General features: G+C 37.6%; 3 protein-coding genes across 5 annotated transcripts in view; 2 read left to right on the plus strand and 1 right to left on the minus strand.

Annotated features, from left to right (window-relative positions):
- slc25a18 (solute carrier family 25 member 18) overlaps positions 1-12,036 on the plus strand; it is a 30,543-nt gene extending 18,507 nt beyond the window's left edge. Inside the window, exons 8-10 of the mRNA XM_062035854.1 lie at positions 2,431-2,603; positions 8,819-8,894; positions 8,962-12,036. Coding sequence (XP_061891838.1) covers positions 2,431-2,603; positions 8,819-8,894; positions 8,962-9,103 — 391 coding nt within the window. The 3' untranslated portion in view covers positions 9,104-12,036. The remainder of the gene's footprint in view (positions 1-2,430; positions 2,604-8,818; positions 8,895-8,961) is intronic.
- On the minus strand, positions 12,018-26,280 carry atp6v1e1a (ATPase H+ transporting V1 subunit E1a). Its single transcript, XM_062035855.1, has 9 exons — positions 25,796-26,280; positions 25,600-25,665; positions 25,411-25,520; positions 19,786-19,852; positions 19,591-19,680; positions 15,398-15,466; positions 15,200-15,294; positions 15,033-15,120; positions 12,018-12,380 (listed from the first exon to the last, which is right to left on the minus strand). Exons 1-9 carry the CDS (start codon positions 25,826-25,828, stop codon positions 12,318-12,320), a joined length of 681 nt encoding a protein of 226 aa, XP_061891839.1. The 5' UTR covers positions 25,829-26,280; the 3' UTR covers positions 12,018-12,317.
- bcl2l13 (BCL2 like 13) overlaps positions 26,007-27,089 on the plus strand; it is a 38,149-nt gene continuing 37,066 nt past the window's right edge. Inside the window, exon 1 of one of the 3 annotated variants that reach the window (XM_062035851.1) lies at positions 26,007-26,349. The gene's annotated coding sequence lies outside the window, so the exon portion shown is untranslated. The remainder of the gene's footprint in view (positions 26,350-27,089) is intronic. The other 2 variants (XM_062035850.1, XM_062035852.1) reach the window with 2 other exon arrangements.

The following is a 27,089-nucleotide window of genomic DNA, read 5'->3' on the forward strand; positions in this document are numbered from 1 at the left end:
AATTCCAACCCTTAATGCTGAGTGCCAAGCAGGTTAATGGGTCCCATTTTTATAGTCTTTGGTATGACTCGGCTGGGGTTTGAACTCACGACCTACCGATCTCAGGGCGGACACTCTAACCACTAGGCCAATGAATAGGTAATACAACTAGTCATGATGCAATTTGTTACTGCATATGTCAGCAGCTAAAGTATACAGTATAACCCGTTTTGAAAAGGTTCCATTACAAACCCCGTTTCCATATGAGTTGGGAAATTGTATTAGATGTAAATATAAACGGAATACAATGATTTGCAAATCGTTTTCAACCCATATTCAATTGAATGCACTACAAAGACAAGATATTTGATGTTCAAACTCATACATTTTATTTATTTTCTGCAAATAATAATTAACTTAGAATTTCATGGCTGAAACACGTGCCAAAGTAGTTGGGAAAGGGCATGTTCACCACTGTGTTACATGGCCTTTCCTTTTAACAACACTCAGTAAACGTTTGGGAACTGAGGAAACACATTTTTTAAGCTTCTCAGGTGGAATTCTTTCCCATTCTTGCTTGATGTACAGCTTAAGTTGTTCAACAGTCCGGGGGTCTCCGTTGTGGTATTTTAGGCTTCATAATGCGCCACACATTTTCAATGGGAGACAGGTCTGGACTACAGGCAGGCCAGTCTAGTACCCGCACTCTTTTACTATGAAGCCACGTTTATGTAACACGTGGCTTGGCATTGTCTTTCTTTCTTTAGTTTATTTCGAACATGAACACACTTACATCATAATACATCACACAATTTCATATAATTTCATTTTACATCATTTTGCTGAAATAAGCAGGGGCGTCCATGGTAGCGTTGCTTGGATGGCAACATATGTTGCTCCAAAACCTGTATGTACCTTTCAGCATTAATGGCGCCTTCACAGATGTGTAAGTTACCCATGTCTTTGGCACTAACACACCCCCATACCATCACAGATGCTGGCTTTTCAACTTTGTGCCTACAACAATCCGGATGGTTCTTTTCCTCTTTGGTCCGGAGGACACAACGTCCACAGTTTCCAAAAACAATTTGAAATGTGGACTCGTCAGACCACAGAACACTTTTCCACTTTGTATCAGTCCATCTTAGATGAGCTCAGGCCCCGCGAAGCCGATGGCGTTTCTGGGTGTTGTTGATAAACGGTTTTCGCCTTGCATAGGAGAGTTTTAACTTGCACTTACAGATGTAGCGACCAACTGTAGTTACTGACAGTGGGTTTCTGAAGTGTTCCTGAGCCCATGTGGTGATATGCTTTACACACTGCTGTCGCTTGTTGATGCAGTACAGCCTGAGGGATCGAAGGTCACGGGCTTAGCTGCTTACGTGCAGTGATTTCTCCAGATTCTCTGAACCCTTTGATGATATTACGGACCGTAGATGGTGAAATCCCTAAATTCCTTGCAATAGCTGGTTGAGAAAGGTTTTTCTTAAACTGTTCAACAATTTGCTCACGCATTTGTTGACAAAGTGGTGACCCTCGCCCCATACTTGTTTGTGAATGACTGAGCATTTCATGGAATCTACTTTTATACCCAATCATGGCACCCACCTGTTCCCAATTTGCCTGTTCACCTGTGGGATGTTCCAAATAAGTGTTTGATGAGCATTCCTCAACTTTATCAGTATTTATTGCCACCTTTCCCAAATTCTTTGTCACGTGTTGCTGGCATCAAATTCTAAAGTTAATGATTATTTGCAAAAAAAAAAAAAGTTTATCAGTTTGAACATCAAATATGTTGTCTTTGTAGCATATTCAACTGAATATGGGTTGAAAATGATTTGCAAATCATTGTGTTCCGTTTATATTTACATCCAACACAATTTCCCAACTCATATGGAAACGGGGTTTGTACATAATGTACTAAATAATATATTGCGATATAGATTTTTGGCCATATCGCACATCCCTAGTCCAGGCCACGGTGTACCCTTAGCGAGGATAGGCAGGATATATGGTAGAAAATAAGTAAAGGAATGTACCTAATGGTATAACGAGAACATACTTTGAAGCTCTAGTGTTGAAAAAAATTATTAGTAAAACAAATGAACATTAACTACTGAATGTATAGTATCTGTTTGTACTTCAAGTCAAACCTTGTCATTACTCTTTTGATTGTTTCAGTGTGGATTACATAACCAACATGTTTGTTGTAGTCTTTCCTGACACCTCCTAATCAACACTGATCAATACATTCCTCCAGCTATGTCTGGCTGCCATGTTGTAACGTGGAAGGCTCGCTCCCTGCTTTCGTCCAATAGCTATTTGTCATTTTCTTTTCCGTTTATCTCTACCACTCCTATTCGGACATGTTGAATTCGGCAGGTGCCGTCATTATTACCTGTCCTAGAAACAATCATAACTGGATACTATCCGCTTTCACACTTTTTCCAGGGATGTCCCCTTCTCAATGATCTACTTCCCGCTGTTCGCCAACCTGAACTCGCTGGGCAGGGAAAAACACGGAAGCCCGGGTGAAGTGCAGGCCCGAGCGCCTTTCTGGCAGTCCTTTGTGGCAGGTTGCTCCGCAGGCTCAGTGGCAGCTGTGGCCGTCACACCGCTGGATGGTGAGTAAGGAAACGAGAGCGCCATTAGAAAAGCTGAACTGAATTGTAGCTGGGTCATCTTATTAGGGGTGTTAAAAAAAATGGATTCACAACCACATTGCGATTTTCATTTATCCCAATTCCAAATCAATTCATCATTTCAGAGAATCAATAAAAAATAAATAAATAAATGAAATAAAATAAAATAAAATAAATAAATAAATAAAAATTTAAAAAATATATATATATACACATACAGTCGTGGTCAAAAGTTGACATACACTTGTGAAGGACATACTATCATGGCTGTCTTGAGTTTCCAATAATTTCTACAACTCTTATTTTTTTGTGATAGAGAGATTGGAGCACATACTTGTTTGGGGGCAGCTTTTTCCAAGGCGCTCCAATTGTCAGAGTTAGACATCCATCCATCTGTAAAAAAGCAGGGAAACCTGCAAAACAGGCCTGAAGGGATGAAATAGCCTCAGTGTCAGCTTCCCTGACCTAAGGACTATTCCATTCTACTCCGGTATTGAGCACTGTTTTAACGGATAAACTACAGTAGTCATTTCTACAACTCTTATTTTTTTTTGTGATAGAGTGATTGGAGCACATACTTGTTTGTCACAAAAAACATTAATGAAGTTTGGTTCTTTTATGAATTTATTATGGGTCTACTGAAAATGTGACCAAATCTGCTGGGTCAAAAGTATACATACAGCAATGTTAATATTAGGTTACATGTCCCTTAGCAAGTTTCACTGCAATAAGGCCATTTTGGTAGCCATCCACAAGCTTCTGGTTGAATCTTTGACCACTCCTCTTGACAAAACTGGTGCAGTTCAGTGAAATTTGTTGGTTTTCTGACATGGACTTGTTTCTTCAGCATTGTCCACACGTTTAAGTCAGGACTTTGGGAAGGCCATTCTAAAACCTTAATTCTAGCCTGATTTAGCCATTCCTTTACCACTTTTGACGTGTGTTTGGGGTAGGGCTGGGCGATATGGCCTTTTTTTTTAATATCTCGATATTTTTAAGCCATATCGCGATACACGATATACACTACCGTTCAAAAGTTTGCGGTCACCCAAACAATTTTTTGGAATAGCCTTCATTTCTAAGAACAAGAATAGACTGTCGAGTTTCAGATGAAAGTTCTCTTTTTCTGGCCATTTTGAGCGTTTAGTTGACCCCACAAATGTGATGCTCCAGAAACTCAATCTGCTCAAAGGAAGGTCAGTTTTGTAGCTTCTGTAACGAGCTAAACTGTTTTCAGATGTGTGAACATGATTGCACAAGGGTTTTCTAATCATCAATTAGCCTTCTGAGCCAATGAGCAAACACATTGTACCATTAGAACACTGGAGTGATAGTTGCTGGAAATGGGCCTCTATACACCTATGTAGATATTGCACCAAAAACCAGACATTTGCAGCTAGAATAGTCATTTACCACATTAGCAATGTATAGAGTGTATTTCTTTAAAGTTAAGACTAGTTTAAAGTTATCTTCATTGAAAAGTACAGTGCTTTTCCTTCAAAAATAAGGACATTTCAATGTGACCCCAAACTTTTGAACGGTATTGTATATCTGGATATTTTTGCCTTAGCCTTGAATGAACACTTGATGCATATAATCACAGCAGTATGATGATTCTACGTGTCTACATTAAAACATTCTTGTACATACTGCATTAATATATGCTCATTTTAAACTTTCATGTAGAGAGGGAAATCACAACTAAGTCAATTTACCAAAACTGTATTTATTAAACAGTTATTAAGCAGTGACACAAACATTCATGTCATTTCCAAATCAGAAAGTGCAAGATTGTCAGAGACATTTTAAAACAAGCTATTAGTTCACTTTTGTGCATGATGTCACTAAGATGACATATCAAAACAACACTAAATTAAAGTGCACTTTTTGTACAGAATGCCACTACAATAGTTTAAAACAAATAAAGTGCACTTGTGTGCATGATGTCACACAAGATATTTCAATAACTGTCAAATAAAAATGAGCTGCTTTATAGGAAATCAAATAGTGTTCGTCCTTCGCTATGTGGTAGGTTACTGCGGACGTTATCTCCTTTTGTTGTTGACTTATTTTTTTCATACGGTGTTGATCTGGAAATGTTTGCCTCGGCATTTTAAAGGTGTGGGCGTGTGGCACCGAACGGAGATGTTGACATGCGGAGTAAGCACTCTTCATTCTCTAGCAGGGGACTTTTCAAATGATGCTACATATTAGCAGTAATGCTACTTTTTGTAGCAACACTTTTGCCTCACACTTGACAAATTACGGTTGTCTGTTCGACATATTCCCACTTGAAGCCAAACCACCGCCAGACGATGGACCCCCTGTTGTTTTTCTTGGGAATTCTTCCTTCATTCGTTACCAGATTCGCACCTTCTTTCTCTCGTATTACCACTCGCACCACAGCTAACGTTACCCATGCTGCTACCTCTCTGCTCCGCGAGGGCGTATACGTATGTGACGTATGACGTGACCGCATGTGACGTGTGTAAGAAGGTGCGCTTGCTGTCTGTGAGAAGGAGACACAAGAAGGAGTGGGAAGAGCCTGTCGTGTAATGCCAGCAGCTAAAAGCAACTGCGTGAGAACGTATACTCGAATATCACGATATAGTCATTTTCTATATCGCACAGAGACAAACCCGCGATATATTGAGTATATCGATATATCGCCCAGCCCTAGTTTGGGGTCATTGTCCTGTTGGAACACCCAACTGCGCCCAAGACCCAACATCTGGGCCGATGATTTTAGGTTGTCCTCAAGAATTTGGAGGTAAACCTCCTTTTTCATTGTCCCATTCACTCTCTGTAAAGCACCAGTTCCATTGGCAGCAAAACAGGCCCAGAGCATAATACTACCACCACCATGCTTGATGGTAGGTTTGGTGTTCCTGGGATTAAAGACCTCACTTTTTCTCCTCCAAACATATTGCTGGGTATTGTGGCCAAACAGCTCAAGTTTTGTTTCATGAACCTTAGGCTTAGGTCAGGCTGATTAGTAAAATAAGTACTAACCAAATATACTGCATAAGAAGGGGCTCATAAATATTTGACAAAAAAATTACATACAATTATGTTGTGCTAAAATCCACGTGGGATTGACGACAACTTTCATTCTTTTACATAATTTTTGGAAGATCAATCCTGTTGATAACTTAGTGGCGTGTTTGATACGTATCACTTGTTAATAGAGTCACAAATTAAACAATTTATAATTGTCTTTTTCTAACCAAGGCTTTAATGTGCTTGATAATAAATGTATTGATTAACGTGCACCCCGACGTAAACAAGTTGAAAAACTTATTCGGGTGTTACCATTTAGTGGTCAATTGTACGGAATATGTACTGAACTGCGCAATCTACTAATAAAAGTCTCAATCACTCAATCAATGACACAATCATCTTGACTTTGAACACACCGCCCACAAACGAATGATGGGCATAACTACTCAACAGCCATACATGTCACACTGAGGGTGGAAGTATGAACAATACCAACACTGTCATAAACATGTGCCATATAGTGAAACCACACTAAACAACACAACAACGACAAACTCATTTTGGAAGATTATTTGCACCGCAACACAACATTAACACTACAGAACAAATTCCCAGAATTTCTGCAGCACCAACTCTTCGCTACAATATAAACAATCAATCAAAGTTTACTTGTATAGCCCTAAACCACGAGTGTCTCAAAGGGTTGCACAAGCCACAACGACATCCTCGGCTCAGATCCCACATCAGGGCAAGAAAAAACTCAACCCAATGGGATGACAATGAGAAACCTTGGAGGGGACCATTGGTGGATCTACACCTAACATCCACTGTAATGATACCACGTACAATAGCCTATTCTAATCGATACTACTATGATTACATCGATATTTTTTAACATCACAAAATCTTTCGTTTTTTTAAATGTATATTATGTTTATAAACTCAGGAAATATGCCCCTGGACACATGAGGACTTTGAACATTGGCGTTGCTAGGCCTGTTTTAGGGGGGCTCAAGCCCCCCTAAAATATTCTTAAGCCCCCCTAAATAATTTGGTGTTAAAAAAAAAAAAAAATAAAAATCTATTTTATTTTTCACAAATATATGCCGACATATTCATTATAAGGTGGCCTGAATATGAGTTTAAATAAATAATCATATAACCTGTCATTATTCACTCAGTTTCCCCTCACTTCATAGTGTAAGGTAGAGAGCCCCTTTAGTGTGTCGGTATCCAATCCATTCCACTTGTTCATATAGAAAATGCCCACATCACTCAAAATACAGTCCGCTTTTTCTCTCCGACCTTGCTTGCGGTCCTTGGACTTGTTCATATACAAAATGCCCACATCACTCAAAATCCAGTCCGCATTTTCTCTGCGACCTTGCTTGCGGTCCTGCAGGTGTACGAAGCACATTAGCACACAGCACTGCAGAACAAGAACGTGAAAGGATGCAAAATGGACATAAGAAACTTTTTAAAGAAAGTAAGTATTCATCACTGCTTGTAGTAAAATGTATTAGCTCCACTTTACACCAGGTCTGGGTTTGACAAAAAGTTACATTCCCGCTCTAAAACAATGCTGCTACTTAGTTAGCTAGTTAGCCTGTAATGCATCATGACGAACCTGGTTATTTATAAAGTTAAATGTGCTTGTGCGCTACGTTCGCACGCATCCTGTGCATCTCCTGGGGGCTAAGCCCCCCCTGTCCTAAAAAGCTAGTGACGCCCCTGACTTTGAATATGACCAATGTATGATCCTGCGACTACTTGGTATCGGATTGATACCCAAATGTGTAGTATCATCCAAAACTAATGTAAAGTATCAAAACAACAGAAGAATAAGAGATTATTACATTTTAACAGAAGTGCACATATAGGTTGAATTGCCCTAGTGTGTGAATGGGAGTGTGAATGTTGTCTGTCTATCTGTGTTGGCCCTGTGATGAGGTGGCGACTTGTCCATGTACCCCGCCTTCCGCCCGAATGCAGCTGAGATAGGCTCCAGCACCCCCCGCGACCCTAAAAGGGACAAGCAGTAGAAAATGGATGGATGGATAGATAGAACACGTTGAAACAGAAAATAAGCAGATATTAACAGTAAATGAACAAGTAGATTAAGAATTATTTTTCTACCACTTGTCCGTTATATCCATCCATCCATCTTCTTCCGCTTATCCGAGGTCGGGTCGCGGGGGCAGCAGCCTAAGCAGAGAAGCCCAGACTTCCCAAAGTGTCCTTAATAATTTTGACAAAATAATAGAATGGAAAATGACACAATATGTTACTGCATATGTCAGCAGACTAATTAGGAGCCTTTGTTTGCTTACTTACTACTAAAAGAAAAGTTGTCTTGTATGTTCACTATTTTATTTAAGGACACAATTGCAATAAGAAACATGTTTAATGTACCGTAAGATTTTTGTTAAAATAAAGCCAATAATGACATTTTTGTGGTCCCCTTTATTTAGAAAAGTACCAAAATACTTTTGGTACCGGTACCAAAATATTGGTATCGGGACAACCCTAATACACACACACCGAGCACCCACTGGCAGAAATGTAGATCGGCGCCTATGAACCCAACCACTCAGTGGCCTAGTGGTTAGAGTGTCCGCCCTGAGATCGGTAGGTTGTGAGTTCAAACCCCGGCCGAGTCATACCAAAGACTATAAAAATGGGACCCATTACCTCCCTGCTTGGCACTCAGCATCAAAGGTTGGAATTGGGGGTTAAATCACCAAAAATGATTCCCGGGCGCCACACCGCTGCTGCTCACTGCTCCCCTCATCTCTCAGGGGGTGAACAAGGGGATGGGTCAAATGCAGAGGACAAATTTCACCACACCTAGTGTGTGTGTGTGTGACAATCATTGGTACTTTAACTTTAACTTAACTCAGGAACACAAATGGGACCCATTACCTCCCTGATTGGCACTCAGCATCAAGGGTTGGAATTGGGGGTTAAATCACCAAAAATGATTCCCGGGCGCGGCCACCGCTGCTGCTCACTGCTCCCCTCACCTCCCAGGGCGTGATAAAGGGTGATGGGTCAAATGCAGAGAATAATTTCGCCACACCTCGTGTGTGTGTGACAATCAATGCCAAATTAAATGGTTACCACACCATTACTGTATGTATGAAGTGATTTCTTTGATGGAAAAGCCTTTAGTAACAAAATGTCTTTCCCACCCGTAGTCATAAAAACACGCCTGCAAACACTGCAAAAAGGTGAAGGGGAGGACAGCTACAGAGGAATCATTGACTGCACACGGTAAATATTTCAGAATAAAACACTGTTATTTGTCTTATTGCAATATATTTGAGCTGTCCTTCTGTAGGCGCATCATGAGGCGAGAGGGGCCGTCGGCGTTCCTAAAGGGTGCGGCGTGTCGTGCGCTGGTCATCGCCCCGCTTTTTGGCATCGCACAGGTCGTCTACTTTCTCGGAGTCGGGGAGACGCTGCTCGGCTTGCTGGGATAGCAAAACTTGCCGTGTTGGTATTATTTTGCTGCCTCAATCAGCAGATCCAGGAACACAAAGAGGGTGAGAAGAAGAAGGTGTCCTAGTGGGGACCCTGAAGGCAACAGGGTGGCATTGGCTTAACAGGGTCCTCCGTGTGGGCTTCATGTCCTTAAAACCAGCCTCCTTGCTGCAATGGGAGCTGGTTCTTCAACCCCCAAACAACATAATCTGGTCTCGTTAAGGAAAAGGTGTTCAAGCTGCTAGCTAAAACTCCTCATGATTAAATGACAATCTTGCATAATATTCATACAGCACTTATTGAATGTACAGTGCCTTGCAAAAGTATTCACCTCCTTTGGCCTTTTAGCTATTTTCTTACATTTCAACCTGTTTTTATCTGAATATTATGAGATGGATCCGTACAAAATAGTCTAAACCGGGGGCGCCCAAACTTTTTCCCATCAAGGACCAAAGTGAAAAAGTGTTAGTGGCATGTAACCTAGCCTAAATGTAAATAATGAAGTTCATTTAATTATTTAACTAGTGCAAATAACATAGACAGATTAATAACTTTTATTTGGAAACCGCAGCTCACACCTCCTGATAAGTTTTTTCACACTTTTTATTTGTATCAAACATTTTTTATTCTAGTTCACGAAAACTTGAATTTAATTTGAATAATGTTTTGGACGACGATTTCATGGGGAAAAATTTGGTTAAATACAGTATTTTTCGGACCATAAGCCACTATTTTTTGACCCCCGTCGGCTTATAAAACGGTGCGGCTAAATGATGGCTTTTTTCTTCGCTACCGGTCATGTTTTGTATTCAACAAATTGTTTTCATAAAACACTCGACAGAGACACTGAAAAGGTGCGTTGTTCTTTGTGCTATGGCGCCGTCTTTTGGACGACTACGCTCACTGCAGGTGCTGCTGGTTGAAAATGTATTTCCTGTTCCGTTCTTTGAACCGGAAGTATATTAGGTTTCACTAACTATTCGTCGATAGCGTTTCTGCTCGAAAGGATTCTTCATTCATCACTCCAAGCAACGTTTGTAAGATTTACAATACAACAAAAACATTTCATACTTACTAAACCGTCCCATGTGTGATGAGTGTTTTCAAGCACATTTGTATGCGCTATCAGAATGTAATCAAGCTAGCGTCGTTTGCATTAGCAAATATGCTAACATGTTTACAAGTGTGTGTATTAGTATTGTTAACTTACAATGGCATTTTTTTGGTATTGTTTCAGTTTCGTAAATTCGCCAAAACGCTACCGTGGAGTTATTGGGTCTGTTTATGACTTCTGTTTTGTTTCATCAGCCGTTTTACTGCCGTGTGACAGGCACCGTTTAGAAACAATTAAGGTATGTAAAACATTTAAAAAATATTTTGTACCGGTATATATCTGCAGTTTATATTACGGTGAGGCTAATATATGTAAACATATTCATTTCTTATAAAATATGGTGGGTGTGGCTTAAATACCGTTGCGATCTCTAGCCCTGAAATGACGGCCATGTTTCCTTTCAAAATCGCAAATTTCGAACATAAATTTGTGATGAGTGTTTTCAAGCATATTTGTATGCGCTATCAGAATGTAATCAAGCTAGCGTCGTTTGCATTAGCAAATATGCTAACACGTTTACAAGTGTGTGTATTAGTATTGTTAACTTACAATGGCATTTTTTTGGTATTGTTTCAGTTTCGTAAATTCGCCAAAACGCTACCGTGGAGTTATTGGGTCTGTTTATGACTTCTGTTTTGTTTCATCAGCCGTTTTACTGCCGTGTGACAGGCACCGTTTAGAAACAATTAAGGTATGTAAAACATTTAAAAAATATTTTGTACCGGTATATATCTGCAGTTTATATTACGGTGAGGCTAATATATGTAAACATATTCATTACTTATAAAATATGGTGGGTGTGGCTTAAATACCGGTGCGATCTTTAGCCCTGAAATGACGGCCATGTTTCCTTTCAAAATTGCAAATTTCGAACATAAATTTGCAAACCTTGCCTACACTCCCTCCGGGGATCAAACCCAGTATGTCTGCCCTGCAAGTGACGGAAGACAAAAACGAGGTGAAGGGAAATTTGCTATTATATTTTTATCACTGACGGAGCAGGAATGGGCTTGGAATAAGTCTGTTTCAAATATATGAAGCACCGTGTAATTAAATAGAGATTTTACATGCGTCTAACGCAAAACGGGGTCCCCTACGGATTGAGGGGCCCTACGAAGTGTGTGATTTGCGTATAAACAGGGGCAGCCCTGGTTAGATTGCAAATAGTCAGCCAACAGTAAATGAAAGAGGTCTGTATGAACATGTATTACATTTTGAACGCCACCATTTGGTGGCCAAAGCCCCACTTTGGACACCCCTAATCTAAACAAGCCATTTTCATTCCAGATTGTGAGGCAACAAAACACAAGTTAATACTTCTGCCAGGCACTGTATTTACGCCTGCCCTGTTATGCATTCCTCCCACTCCGTCCGTGTGCTCTGAGTTGTAATCTTGGATTCCCTGCCTGGATTGGGAAGTGCGGCCTGGCCTGTCAGTAGGTTGTTTGCTAATCTGATGATAATGATTTAATCCCTGCATTAGCGTAAAACATACACACACACGCAGCTCACTTCCGACATACTGTAAGCCTTGACTTCCTCTTCTTTGAAGCTTGAGAGCTAAATAAATTGGACCAAACCCTGACTAAGCACGAAAATGTACAAAAGCCTTATCATTGTTGTAAGTGGAAAACAAACTAAGAGCTGTTTTGAGTATTATTTTGGAGTACCATTTGAAAAAAAAAACACTAAAAGCATTTTTCTATACTGCAAATGCATTATTGTAGTTTATATAATTAGACTATTTCATTTTACCAATGTAGAAAAAACCTGTTTGTTTACAACTTGTAAATAAAGATACACAAGTTTTCTGTCTCCCACTTATTTATTACTTTGGTTTTTGAATATGAAGTACTTTGTAACAATAGTAAAGCTGCTCTTTGTTTGCTTCTGGACAGGGTGAAGACGTTTATGGCACATGTGGTTTAAATTACATTCAAAGCATTCACCTGGGTTAAAACAACAACAAAAAAAAAGTAAGGCTCTCGGGTGTGTGAACTTGTTGTCGTACTAGGATTGTGCAACAAAGCTCCCCTTTAGGAAGAGTGTTCACCAAACATATTCCACCTGCGCGCACGCTGCTCCCTTCAAATCCACCGTTAATCTGTGAACTTGCGGTTGGGGTTGGCGCCAAACAAGGACACTCGGACTTCAGGCATCATCTGCACAGAGGATGAACAGCATCCATAGGACACAGATTAAATAACAATATATAAATAGAGAAGTTCAGATATGTACATACAGTATGTCCTATCTGCATTATTTGTGAACATACTAACCAGAGTATACATTGTCAATTTGTACCTATGTGTTGTGCAACATGTGAAATGTACAGTACTTACACATGAAGGCCAAAATTCTAACCCTCAAAGAGTATACATTTTAATTCTGCACCAAGCATTAAAATAACTTTGTGGACTGTAGTGCCCTCTACAGGCCAAAACAGGGAAATTCTGTTGGTTGACTTTTACAGTGTCCTATCCTTCAGTTCAGTTCATCCATTTTCTACCGCTTGTCCCTCACACACTAGGGCCAATTTAGTGTTGCCAATCAGTTTAAGTTTATTTCGAACATGCATACGATACAATGTAATGCATCACATATTTTCAGTTGTTTCATTACAGCACGTCCGAAAAGGAGTACGAAGAAGCAGAGCTTATTTAATCCAACCCATTTTCATACCATAGCAATTTTATCCCATTTCCTTGTTCTCTGTAACATAACAGGGAATAAATAAATAATATACCATAGTAAGTAAACAATATTAAATACATAAATAATCTTTATCTAAAAAAAATTATAATAAAAAAAGGGTTCAAGATGTTCATCACAATTATTGTTTGTGAACACTTGTAGTTTGAACAGTCTCTTAAACTGAATCATATTGGTGCTTTGTTTGATTTATTTGGTTAATCCATTCCATAATTTAATTCCACATACAGATATGCTAAAGGTTTTAAGTGTTGTACGAGCATACAAATGTCTTAAATTAGATTTTCCTCTAAGGTTATATTTCTCCTCTTTTGTTGAGAATAATTGTTGTACATTCTTGGGTAGCAGGTTATAGTTGGCTTTGTACATCATTTTAGCTGTTTGCAAATGCACCAAATTAAGATTAAGATTAAAGTACCAATGATTGTCACACACACACTAGATGTGGTGAAATTTGTCCTCTGCATTTGTCCCATCCCCTTGGGGAGCAGTGGGCAGCAGCGGCGCCGCGCCCGGGAATCATTTTGGTGATTTAACCCCCAACTCCAACCCTTTGTTGCTGAGTGCCAAGCAGGGAGGTTATGGGTCCCATTTTTATAGTCTTTGCTATCATAAAATTTCAATATTTGTGATTCAATAAATAACATTCATCCATCCATTTTCTACTGCTTGTCCCTTTCGGGGTCACGGGGGGTGCTGGAGCCTCTCTCAGCTGCATTCGGGCGGAAGACAGGGTAAACCCTGGACAAGTCGCCACCTCATCACAGGGCCAACACAGATCAATAAATAACATGTTCATTTAAATTTAATTGGATATTGGATCCCAGTAGGGTACTATAGTAAATGTATTTGAATGAATATTGCATAAATATCAAGTTAAGTTAAAGATGATAAAAACGCTTTCAAGATGCGGCTAATGGCCTACGAAGCCCTCCAAAACAACTTCATAACCCTCTACCAACGTTTTATAAACACACTGCATGTAAACATATAATGTAGTGTAGTAGAATTTCTGACCTTTGACCTCTATTTCATGTCTGTCAAGAATGTACGCTCATTTAATTTCTCTTCTATTCTGTGCCATTGAATGAACCGGGTGTGGGACAAAAGTGAATATTAAGTCGTGCCAACCTGTCTACAGAATGTTTTGATTGTCTAAGTATGATTAAGGGATCCAAGGATGTTGCAAAAACAAACATGTCGAAGATCACAAGAGTGACGCACGAGAACAATCAGAGTGACGCACGAAGAGACAGATAAAAATGGCAGGAGACCGGGACTCGAGAGAGATTGCTTTTTGTGAGTCCTCCGGAGGACGGGCGTTTGTTTGCAGGGACAAAACAATCCAACTTATGCACTTTTGACTATGAGAAAATAAACTTGTTGTACTAAATTCACTTTTGTTGCTGTTTAAGCTCTGGACAATCCACCACAGTAGTAAAAGACATGTTCATAACAATATGTAATATGTACGATATTTACCATATTTTGATCATTCCAAACAATACCGGAACTCCTTTTCTCTGCGCAATTATATCCGTTTCCATAGCATTGCACTTGCAACTTCCAGCAACAAATGTGTGTTCCTACTTCCGGAAACAAATGCTTGTGTGTTGTAATCATGGTAGACTTAGTAACAGATAACAAAGATGACGACTATTTTTGGACAAATGAGGATTCTTATATTTTTGAAGCTGAATATACGGAGGATGAACGGCTGCTTATAGAAGCGAGCACGAAGGAGACGGAAGTTGAGAGAGTGGTAATAACTACAAATGTGCCTTCATTCACTAACTAACCGTGTTACAAAAAAGATAAGTTAGAATAATACATAATGTTGGATACAGAGTGCATTCAAACCCTTAATTTATTGAAAATAATAAAATTCCACTATATAGTGAATTTGCAAACAGCTAAAATTATGCAAAAAGCAAACTACTACCTGCTACTCAAGAATGTACAGCAATTCAGAGAAAAATTTGTATGCGCATACAACACTTAAAAACTATTGTATATCAGTATGTGTAATTAAATTATGGAATGGATTAAGTTAAGTATTCTCTCAATATTATCTTTTTATTACAACATTAAATGTCCTTTACCTGATGCGCTAGAAGCTGTAGTCTGTTCTCTAAAGTGTTGGACACTTTTATCTTGCCGTTGTCATTATATAGCTCCACCCCTCCACAGCTGGGAAAACAAACACGTCAAAAAGATGAGAAATCCAGTCTAAGGAAGGGTAAAAAGGTAACAAATGGTGTTTTCTTACATGCTTGATGGTAGATAATGGTGTGTGTCGATTTTAACGACTATGTGTTGTTTCACTGCCTCCTTGTAGATAGGGATGTTCTTATTCACTGCAGCCTGCCAGACAACAAACACTACAAAGTTGACCTAATTCTACAAAATCAATGCATAAAAAAAGGCTTTGTTTTCCCAACCGTTCCTAGTTCAACCTCAACCTCACCTGAACCATCTCCACATCCTGTTGTCGACAGCGAATGGTAACTTTCTCTTCCAGCAGCTGGTAGAATCCCTACAAAGTGTAAGAGAAGACGGGATACGTTATGTGCAAAAGCGTTTTGAGTTTCTCTATTGTCTATTGTTATTAAGGTGAGGGATCACCCCCACTAGAGGGTGGTGTTCGCACCTAAGAAACTGTCCACAGACAATGTATCTTACCTTTCTGAAATGCAAAGTTTGATCAACTCGAGAGCCAGAATGGACGTATAAGATCAGACAACCCATCAGAATTTGTCTGTTCGCTTGGAAAACAACAATCCTTATCTACAATTCAGCTCCCTCAAATGGCCTTGGCGACTCCAGGCCTATAGACATGACAACAAACACACTATGGCTGCACATATACACACATACCCTCACTCTAACCCCATGGCTTTGCTACGCCTTAACTCCATAGGGACGATGGACGGCTGGAGCAGTGCCACAAGGGCCGCAGCTTTGTCACTGGAGCCCCACCGCCCCCTCCTGTTGCAAGTCTTGTGGTTTCTGTGTCGTAACATGCGTATGTTTGCTTATCAGGGCTATTGAGTTTTTTGTCCTGGCCCCAGACTGAGTTGGGTTGAGTTGTATCACTGAACAAAATGCACCAATTGGTCGATATACCAGGGTTGACCGCAGTGAATAAAACTTTGGTTTCTAACATCCTTAGGGTCACTTTCAGAAGAATTTAAGAATGCTGGGGGCCACATTCACTATGTTTCCATGCACTAAATAAGTCTGATTTCTCAAATAGTTATAGTTTTTTTGTATTTTCACACCTTCGTGTAAAGTCCAAGTGTCCATGCACACTCTCAAATGAGACTATTGGTCATACGCGATGGATAACTGAATTACTTTTTCCGGTCGACCTATGACGTCACACCATACTTGCCAGCCCTCCCGAATTTTCCGGGAGACTCCCGAATTTCAGTGCCTCTCCCAAAAATCTCCCGGGACAACCATTCTCCCGAATTTCTCCCGATTTCCAGCCGGACTTAAGGCACGTCCACTCCAGGTCTGTGCAGACCTGAGTGAGGGAGGACAGCCTGTCGTCATGTCCGCTTTTCCTTCATATAAACAGCGTGCCGGCCCAGTCACGTTATAACATCTACGGCTTTTAGCGAGTGCAAAGCTCCACACACAACAAGAAGGAGACGAAGCAGAAGAACGAAGAACGGACAGTCATGGCGACGACGAGTGACAGAATAGAACGAGGATGGACAATTCAACCCTAAACTCACTCCTTTCCTGCAAATTAAATTTCACAGATGCTGCCTTTAATAGAGTGATCTAAGTTGTTTGTTGCCATCTCCTGGTGAATGTTGGGTATAGTGTTCTGTGGTTACTTTTTGGCTGGCCAACGGTTTACGTTGTATTGCGCACCCTGACGTCAAGTGTGGGAGTCGGTTCTGAAGTATGAAAGTAAAGAGACGTAACTTTATCACCTCGCCTGGTTATTGACTCCAACCCAGAATATTACACTGCCCATACCTATGCTCCTTCAAAAGCTGTGCTACTGGCTGCAAAGCATTGCACTTTCAAATACAACAATTAGTAGAGAGGAGTGTTATGTGTGTGTATATGTGTAAATAAATGAACACTGAAATTCAAGTATTTATTTTACTTATATGTATATATATATATATATATATATAGTATATATAATAAAATACATATATATATGCGTCACACTAGGATTTGCAAATCCTTACAGCTTGTTTTAAGTGATGTCCGCTGTAATATTGGCACAGATTACGAATATTACGTCTCTAATGGCTATGCTGATGTTGAATAGCAGACAGCATCAAGAAATGATCTTGAATTGCGCTACGAACATGACGCTACTACCAAGAATGTATTGGGTCGGATGCAAAGAAAGGCGAGGGAAGAGTTTTTTCGAAATAATTTTTGGATGAAAATTTTACAAACAAAACTTTTGAATGTCTCAAAGTTTAATCATAAGGCTGTGTGGATTGATGGAAGGAGTTTTAAATCCGAAGAAACATACCATGTATGCCAGGAGTCCCCAAACTACGGCCCGTGGGCCGGATACAGCCCCCCAGCGTCCAAAATCCGGCCCGCGGGAAGTCCCAAGTTAAACTTTTTTTTTTTTTTTTTTTTTAATTTGTCCTTACTAGTCCATTTTCTCCCATCTCCTAGCCACTAAGGCAAATCATATTGTCTAAAAATGCATCTTACTATCGATAACGTGACATGCAGCAAGTGCACTCTTTAAGTCAATTAGTGCGCGAGGAATATTTACTGTATGTATGAATACATATACATACATATATAGACCCATATACTCTACATATATACATATATATATACACATATACATATACATATACACACACACACACATATATATATATATACACACACACGCACACACACACACACACATACATATATACATATATATATATATATATATATATATATATATATATATATATATATATATATATATATACGTATATATATATATATGTATATATATATATATATATATATAGCGCGGCCCCCAGCCAAATTGTTTTACCCCAATGCGGCTCCGGAGTCAAAAAGTTTGGGGACCCCTGATATATGCCCTGATTGATATCCAGAGGAAGGTTGCTATTGTTCTGGACTATCTTGCGGAAAGTTAATCAGATGGCTTGCACAGTTTGTGTACGCTTTATTATTGACCATTAATATACCTGCTCCATTATCTTTCGTCTCATTCATATTTTGTTCGGGAGTCCGAATTAAGCCGGCATTTTACATTTCCTTAGCTACCTTCTTAAATAAATCTACATTTCTTTTTTTCTACCATCCATGCACTTGAAAATGTTATCTTCTTTTAATTTGTGAAGCAAATAAAGTCTCCTCTTCATTACAATTGTTGCTACGTTTTTATTGAACGGTATCTGCTTACAGGTTGTATCCCACGCTTTGAGACTGGCGCATGCGCGATACAAATAATCTTTTGCGGCGGTCGAGAGATCTTAAATGCACTCTGATGCGCACCTTAATTAATTATTGTGGTCAATGTGTGTCGCCAAGAAACCAACTACCACTCTTCTTCAACTTAAAGACAGCATAAGTCCATTACAGACAGTTAACAATAAATTGGTGTTTTTCATACCTACCATAGTTCTTTTTTATTTTTTTCAATTGATCAAACCTTTTCTAACATTTTACAATACATAATCATAAAAGTATGTATGATTGATGCTCATATCAGGCTTCAATATCAGTGTAGTATCGGAAGTGAAAAAGTTATATTGTGACAGCCCGAGTCTAAAGTGCTACTTTGTGTGTTTTTTAGCCTTTTTACAGCATTTTTCAAATTTTGCTAGCTTAATATTAGCCCAAAGAAAGCAACAAACAAGCGATGTGTGGTTTGAAATATTCAGGAAGTGTCCACCGCGCTGTCGACAATGCCTCCGTTCTCCCTGTCAAGTCAAGTCAAGTCAAGTCAACTTCATTTATATAGCACGTTTACAACAACTTTTAAATTGAACCAAAGTGCTTTACAGGTTAAAAAAGCACGGAGCAAAAAAAAACAAAAAAACAAAAACAAACAAAGAACATAAACAATGAATGAGCTGCACAAGATAGTGCAGAAGCAATACGGTAAAAAGGGTCGAGTAAAAAGTACAAATTTGCTAAATAAAAATAATAATAATAAAAGTACCGTAGCACACAAATAAAGATTAACCAACAACATAAAGTGGATTGATTTTTTTTTTTTATCCCTAATCGTTATAGCAACCTGGCTTTTAAAGTTAAGACATTTTGTGAAGGCACCACAGGGCTAGTGACAATGTGTTTGTGTCAGCATGGCGGCCGCATATAAGGACAGTTCAGCTGGTTGTTGTTTTGGCTTGGTTAGGAATAGAAAGTTGATCCATTTCCCCCTTGTTATGTTTGTTTGATATACAGTACTGTACAGCGCTTTATATCGTGTACAAAACTTTTACTAAAATATGGATTTCTGTCTAGGCTGGAACCCATTATTCATGTTTACATTGTTTCTTATAGAGAAATGTGCTTCACTATACACACTTTTATATTTACGAACCCTGTTCAAGAACCAATTAAGTTCGTAAATCGAAGTTCCACTGTATCAGGTACAAACCAGATGGATTACATAATCAGTTGGAATTGTACCTGCAACAGCAGACCCTCCAGCAGTGTGGAGTACCTGGCAGGGTCCTGGGCAATCTCTGCAAGTCTTTGCCGGGATTCGATCAACAAATCCTGAGAGGGGTAAAAGTAACAGATTTTATTTATTATTGATACATTCCAAAAATACATTTTGTGTGTGTAACGATGGGTAAATATTCATAAGAAAAAGTCGCTCACGTTGATCATGTCATCCCGGGCCTTTAGCACCTTCAGCCTTGCTTGGTTCATCAGGTGAGACATCTGGCTGTAACCACGGGAGGAACCGTCACAGAACAAATAAGACTTCCACAGAGGCACCATTGTCACAAATAAATGTGTGAATGACTAGATTTTCCTCTTTGGGATATTAGAAATAAGATTTTGCACAGTCCCATATTCTGTGAACTTCTGAATGCTGTCAAAAATTATGCTTTTGATGAAGCATGACAGCAAATTGTTCTCTGAATATGTGCTTGCACTATTGTGTACGATTTGTTGGAGGAATAGGCCACCAATGCAAAACGTATTTTCCTTGGTTGACCAAGACATGTTCCACTCTTTCATGCACAAAGTTGACTTGTATACACCGAAACAGAAAAGAAGAAATTTTTTTAACAGATTTGTGGGTTCAGGGTTTTTTTGTTGGGGGGGTATTGTATTCGTAGCCACTTCTTGTTCTGTCACTGATAAGAATACAATGGCAAATCTCCCAAAACACCCTCACTGTCCCACATAGTGCGCAGCATTAGTGCTGGTCTTGGAAAGCAGTTGTACCGGGTTTGATCCCTGGTCAGTGTTGTTACAGGAAGGTTTTTTTAAATCAAGGTCACACCTCTTTGTTGGCAAAACAGGCGCCATGATTAGGGCCACATAATCTGTGAGGGCCCTATTTTGTGTGAAGAAGCCCATGTAAAATGTCAATTAATGAATGGCAGGGCGCTTCATATGAAATTTTATCGCAAACATATTCCTAGCCCCTTACCACTCTGTCATTAATAATGGCAGATGTCTTCTACATACACACATATACATATTTATACATATACATTTATATACGTATATATACATATACATTTATATACGTATATATACATATACATTTATATACGTATATATATATATATATGTATATATATATATATATATATATATATATATATATACATATATATATATACATACATACATACATACATACATACATACATACATACATATACATACATACACAGTATATATATATATACATATATACATATATATATATATATATATATATATATATATATATATATATATATATATATATATATATATATATATAGTCATACATATGTATGTATATATATATATATATATATATATATATATATATATATATATATATATATATATATATATATATACTAGGGCTGCAAAAACTAACCGATTAAATCGATTAAAATTGATTATAAAAATAGTTGGCGATTAATTTAGTCATCCATTCATTGGATATATATAATATAATATAATATATATATATATATATATATATATATATATATATATATATATATATATATATATATATATATATATATATATATATATATATATATATATTAGGGCTGCAACTAACAACTAATTTGAAAATCGATTAATCTGTTGATTATTACTTCGATTAATCGATTAATAATCGGATAAAAGAGACAAACTACATTTTTATCCTTTCCAGTATTTTACTGAAAAAAAACAGCATACTGGCACCATACTTATTTTGATTATGGTTTCTCAGCTGTTTGTAAATGTTGCAGTTTTTAAATAAAGGTTTATAAAAAATAAATAAAAAAATAATAAAATAAAAGTAGTCTCTGCGCATAGCATAGATCCAATGAATCGATGACTAAATTAATCGCCAACTATTTTTATAATCAATTTTAATCGATTTAATCGGTTAGTTGTTGCAGCCCTAATATATATATATATATATATATATATATATATATATATATATATATATATATATATATATATATATATATATATATATATATATATATATATATATATATATATATATATATATATATATATATATATATATATATATATATATACATACATATGTATGACTATATATATATATATAAACATTAAAAAAATATATATATATATATATATATATATATATATATATATATATATATATATATATATATATATATATATATATATATAATAATACCTGGGATTTATATAGTGCTTTTCTAAGTACCCAAAGTCGCTTTACATGTTTGGAACCCATATATATATATATATATATATATATATATATATATATATATATATATATATATATATATAAAATCAAGATCAAGCGAGCTTTTGCCCTTCTGCTCCATTTATATATATATATATATATATATATATATATATATATATATATATATATATATATATATATATATATATATATATATATATATATATATATATATATATATATATATATATATATATAAACAAATTTGACGTCACCATCGAGTAATTTGCACAATTTGCTAGGATCCCGATTTTCTTTAAAAAGGCTAAAAAAAATTATACATCCTGGGGCTGTCAAAATAAATATTTTCATCGCGATTAATCGCATGGAGTTCATAGTTAACTCAAAATTAATCGCGATTAATCGCAGATATATATATATATTTTCTTCATTCATAGTTAACTCAAAATGAATCGCGATTAATCGCAGATATATATAAGTTTTCTTCATTAATAAGTGTACCCTTGACAAATAATTTTAACAGTTTTAACAATATGAACCGACAATTAATTTGCTTTAAATAAATGTGTTTTAAACATTATTCTTTTTTAAACAACTCAACACAAAAAGGAAAAACATGATTTAATGACAATAAAAAACAAAACTGCCAACTGTGTGTTGGTGTCTTGCCAGATTTTGTATTTTGTAGAAATACAGAATTTCTATTCCTGCTTTAGGAGCACTTGCATTCAGAGGAGCTACACTTCCATGTTTAGATAACAGTTTCTCGCAAAAAAACAAACACAAAATGTTGATTATTATGATCATGCTTTGATTGTCAAATATGTTTGGTAATATCCATCCATCCATTTTCAACCGCTTGTCCCTTTTGGGGAAACGAGGGGCCTGAAGCCTATCCCAGCTATAATCTGTGATACTTTCACCTGAATAAATACTTCTGATATTCTGTACATTACATGTTGTACAAGTTAATGGTCTTCATATTGCTGCATGGCAATGTTTTAACCTTATCAATTAATAAATTTAATTTAATATTCAGCTTGCTAATCACTTTCTAATAGAGGACTCAACCAGAACACGTTATAAAAGAATTTACACAATATTTCAGCCAGCCAGAATTAAACTACAAATGAAAGTGAAGCAAAAACTTTAATTAACATTACAAAGTAATTACAGTACGAGGAACCGAGCTGATTATGATAAATATTGCAAGTTAAAATGCAAAGCTAACCTATTCTTATACAGTAGGCTTTTTACCTGGAGCAGACGTAGAGGATGATGATGTCGCTGTTATCGTCACCAAATGTTAACGCCATTTCTTCCCCTGTGTTGTTGGCTGCAGCTGAGTTGCTAAACGTGGCAAATGCAGGAGTTGCAGCCGTACATCTAACTTGGCTGCACTCTTCAGCCATGAAAACAATCGTGTGCTTCCTCAGATTGGAAGTATTCCCGCCACTTGCCTTGACTTTGGCGTCACAAAAGCAGCGAGCGTAATCTGCATCGGCATCGCATATATGCGTGTATATATATACACGCATATACACACGCACACACATATATATAAAATATATAAACATATTATATATTTATCTATTAAAAACAAACTGTCACACGTGCAAATTGATTTCAACCCTTTCATCGCATTTTGCTCCTAGAATAAATCATTGTAAATTTTATAAAACTAGAGTAAAATTGTCACACACCTGTATAGCATGATTGAAATAAATCTAAACCATAACTAAATGGACTGTGATTGATCACTCGCGTCGTGTGTCTTCCCCCTGCGCCATGCACATATGGTAGCGGGGCTGCTCCTCCCAGCTCACACACTCTGTGTTCCAACACGGATGAAAACTAGATCTTAGTTAAAGGAACTGGTCAGTAAAAGACGTTTTTTTCACCACCACTTGACACAAACTGCACTGCACTGCTAGTAACTACAAGGGTCGGAGGGAATATTTTACAACAAATCAAGTGATCACCGTATTTTTCAGACTATAAGGCGCCCTTCCTAGTTTGTAAACCCGTTCTCAAACAATGGCAATAAAAACTATTCTGATTCTGATTCTTAAAATCCTTTCATTCTCTCAAAACTCGACAGTGCGCCTTATAACCCGGTGCGCCAAATGTACGGAATAATTTTGGTTGTGCTTACCGACCTCAAAGCTATTTCATTTGGTACACGGTGAAATGATAAGTGTGACCAGTAGATGGCAGTCACACATAAGAAATACGTGTAGACTGCAATATGATGGCAGTCACTCATAAGAGACAAGTGTAGACTGCAATATGACTCAAGTAAACAACAGCAAAATTGTATATGTTCCATTGAAAATATAGCACATTACACACGGCACTCAAATCTATCAAAATGTTTTAGTACAACTTTGGTAAGCTATGAAGCCGCACCGCTTGATGGATTGTACTGTGCTTCAACATACGAGTATTATTATGGTGTGTGTATAAGGTAAGATATATTAACTGGCGTTTTGTTTCATATATTATGCAAAAGCAACTTTTCTTATCTTCTGGTACCTAGTGATGTGTATTTAGGATTTAAGTCCTGAAAATTTGCGCGTGTCCGCCTTTGTGACGACACCGTAGTCGATAAGCTTCTTCTTTTTCTCTATCTTCCTGTTATAGGATATTCATCCTACTCTGTGGGCATTTCTAATATAAAGTAGTGTAAAGTTTTTACTTTTATCTGTCAGTAAACTTGACATGAAAGCGCTAAAACATACCGGTGTAGTGAGTTTACATTATTCACCCAAGGAACTTTTGTTATTAGAGAGTTCCGGTCGGATGGTTTTTCAAGGGACACATTTCCGGCGTTGTTGTTGCACTAGTGAGCCACGGATGAGGAGATGCTGCTCCGTTATTGATTTAAGTAAATTCTGAATGTCATTAAAACAGTTATCGCCATCTTTTGACACTTCTTCCACTCCCGTCCTTGCACGCTACACCGCTACAACAAAGATGACGGAGAAAAGACGCTGCCGAAGGTGAGCCACGTAAATAAGACCGCCCACAAAATGGCTCATCCTGAAACGACTGACAGAAAGCGGCTTGAAGATGATCTGTAAAACTTAATCCATGCAACATTTTGACCAAAGAACCAGCATTACATGTTATGTAGACCACAAGGAAGTGTTTTACATTTAGAAAAAAAATTATAATATGACCCCTTTCATGCGCCTTATAATCCGTTTTGTATGAAAAAAGACCTGACCAGACCCGCTCATCTACAGCGCGCCCTATGGTTCGGAAAATATGGTATGTATTGTATTGTTACTCAAGAATCAGAATATTATCTGATGGATAGGGCAGGACATTATTAGGACACACGGAACGTTTCTTTCAATGTTATTATTGTTGTTCTTTTTTTTTAAAACAAGTGATAATATTATATTAAAGGGGGATATTTTTCTTCTTTGAAGTGTGTAGATTTGGGTTAGTTGTGACCGAAATAAATACACACCAACACATTTGTAATGGAGGGAGCTGATACATGCAACAATTGCTCATAGCAATGCATGTCCCAACTCCCAACTTTGACTCACATTTTCTTGTGCTGTTCAATCTGCTTTTCCTTCTTTTCAAAGTAGTCCATTATCTTCACCCTCTGAGTCTGCACCAGGCGACCTTTCTCAATGTTGAACTCTTCCTCTGCCTGTAATCAGTAGGACATGACAAACAAGACTGTTTGCAGGACACAAGGAAAAAAACATGGAGAAAAAAAAAGTACTTACTTTGGCGTCTATTTCCTCAACTTTCTCACTGGCCTCTTGCTCGATAAAGGCCATCATGTGTTTTATCTGACACAACAGCAGTATATATATTCACATATTCTCATTATGATTTCAAACAAATAAACATTTACATACATAACGGTAGTTTTTTTTAATCTTACTGTCAAAGTTACCGTCAGTTTCGAGACTAAATTACCTGTTTCTGCACGTCGGCGTCGGTAAGTGCCATGTTTGTTATTGATTCAAAAAAACGATTTGTTTGGTAAAAAAAAAAAAAAAGTGTTTAAAAATTAAGATGTGGCGTCAACTTTTTGCGCGAGTCCTTTCGCACGACAGGAACTTGGAGCTTCCCCGCTCGTCACAGCAAAGTGGGTATAACAAGCTCGGACTACATTTCCGGTTTGCGTTTTCAAAATAAAACATACACGCAACATGCCTCATTGAAAAGAAGGACAGCGAAGGGTTGCGCGACGTTAAGCTCCATTTTGAGATATAAAAGACCAATACAATGTGGCTTTCTTTAATTGTCTGTTATGACGTAATTGGTCCCACGTATGGTTTTAGTTTGAAGGCTAAAAGACCAAAACTGCTTTTCCATCCTCGCTAGCTTGTTTCGTGTAGCTCCAAGCGCACACTGGCTGCAGTGGCGTCTTCCTTTCGTGCTAACACGTTAAAGCTGCAGGACTGTTGCTCCCTTCCCCTTCGGCCTCCGTTTGTCAGCACCTGGCTGCCTTTATTCAAGGACGGTAGGTGTGTCCTTTTTATTTCGATCAAAGTTAGGCCTGACGTTGCTGAAATGGCTTCGTAAACATTTACCAATCAAGCTAGCAAAACGTTATTGTAGCTGTTACATGTGTGTGTCGTGCCTGGGAGATGACCCGTCTAACTAAATATGGACTTTCCTTCACTCTTGAGACACTTGTGTAATTTGACATTTGGAACCATGTTAAAAATTTTGTACAGAATTTTAGTAGGGTTGACAAATACGTTTCTTAGGGGTGGCACTCTAGTATCTCCTAAGATAAAGTTTGTAACACCACCGGTATCACCATGGCGCACATGTCTGCTTAGTTTACACTATTTATTTGATGTAGTCTGATTGTAATGTAATTTATCTACATTACTTAGAATATTTTCATGCCTTGCCTACATCCTGTATTTATTTATACAGTTTCCTATAATAGACAATGTTTCTGTCAGTGATTTTATTACTGTATTTTTTCATTTATATTTATTATTATTTGTGTTTAATTGTGTATTGATTTATTTGATGTTTTATTCATGTATTTTTAAACTTTATTTTCTTTCTTTTATTTCTTTCATCTTTGCATAACTTGCGTCTGTTATTTTCTGTCATGCCCCGTCAAAAATAATGTTAAAAAAAAGTTAAAGTTAAAGTACCAATGTCTCACACACACTAGGTGTGGTGAGTTTATCCTCTGCATTTGACCCATCACCCTCACCCCCTGGGAAGTGAGGGGAGCAGTGAG

The sequence above is a fragment of the Entelurus aequoreus genome, linkage group LG24 (assembly GCF_033978785.1).
Source record: "Entelurus aequoreus isolate RoL-2023_Sb linkage group LG24, RoL_Eaeq_v1.1, whole genome shotgun sequence".
Taxonomy (NCBI): Eukaryota; Metazoa; Chordata; class Actinopteri; order Syngnathiformes; family Syngnathidae; genus Entelurus; species Entelurus aequoreus.

Bases quoted from the DNA above. Each gene is read 5' to 3' on its own strand.
- atp6v1e1a (XM_062035855.1), bottom strand. From the start codon at position 25,828: ATGGCACTTACCGACGCCGACGTGCAGAAACAG. The intron at 25,666-25,795 runs GTAATTTAGTCT...CTGTTGTGTCAG, and splicing joins ACGCCGACGTGCAGAAACAG to ATAAAACACATGATGGCCTT. The intron at 19,681-19,785 runs GTGAGCGACTTT...TACCCCTCTCAG, and splicing joins CCCGGGATGACATGATCAAC to GATTTGTTGATCGAATCCCG.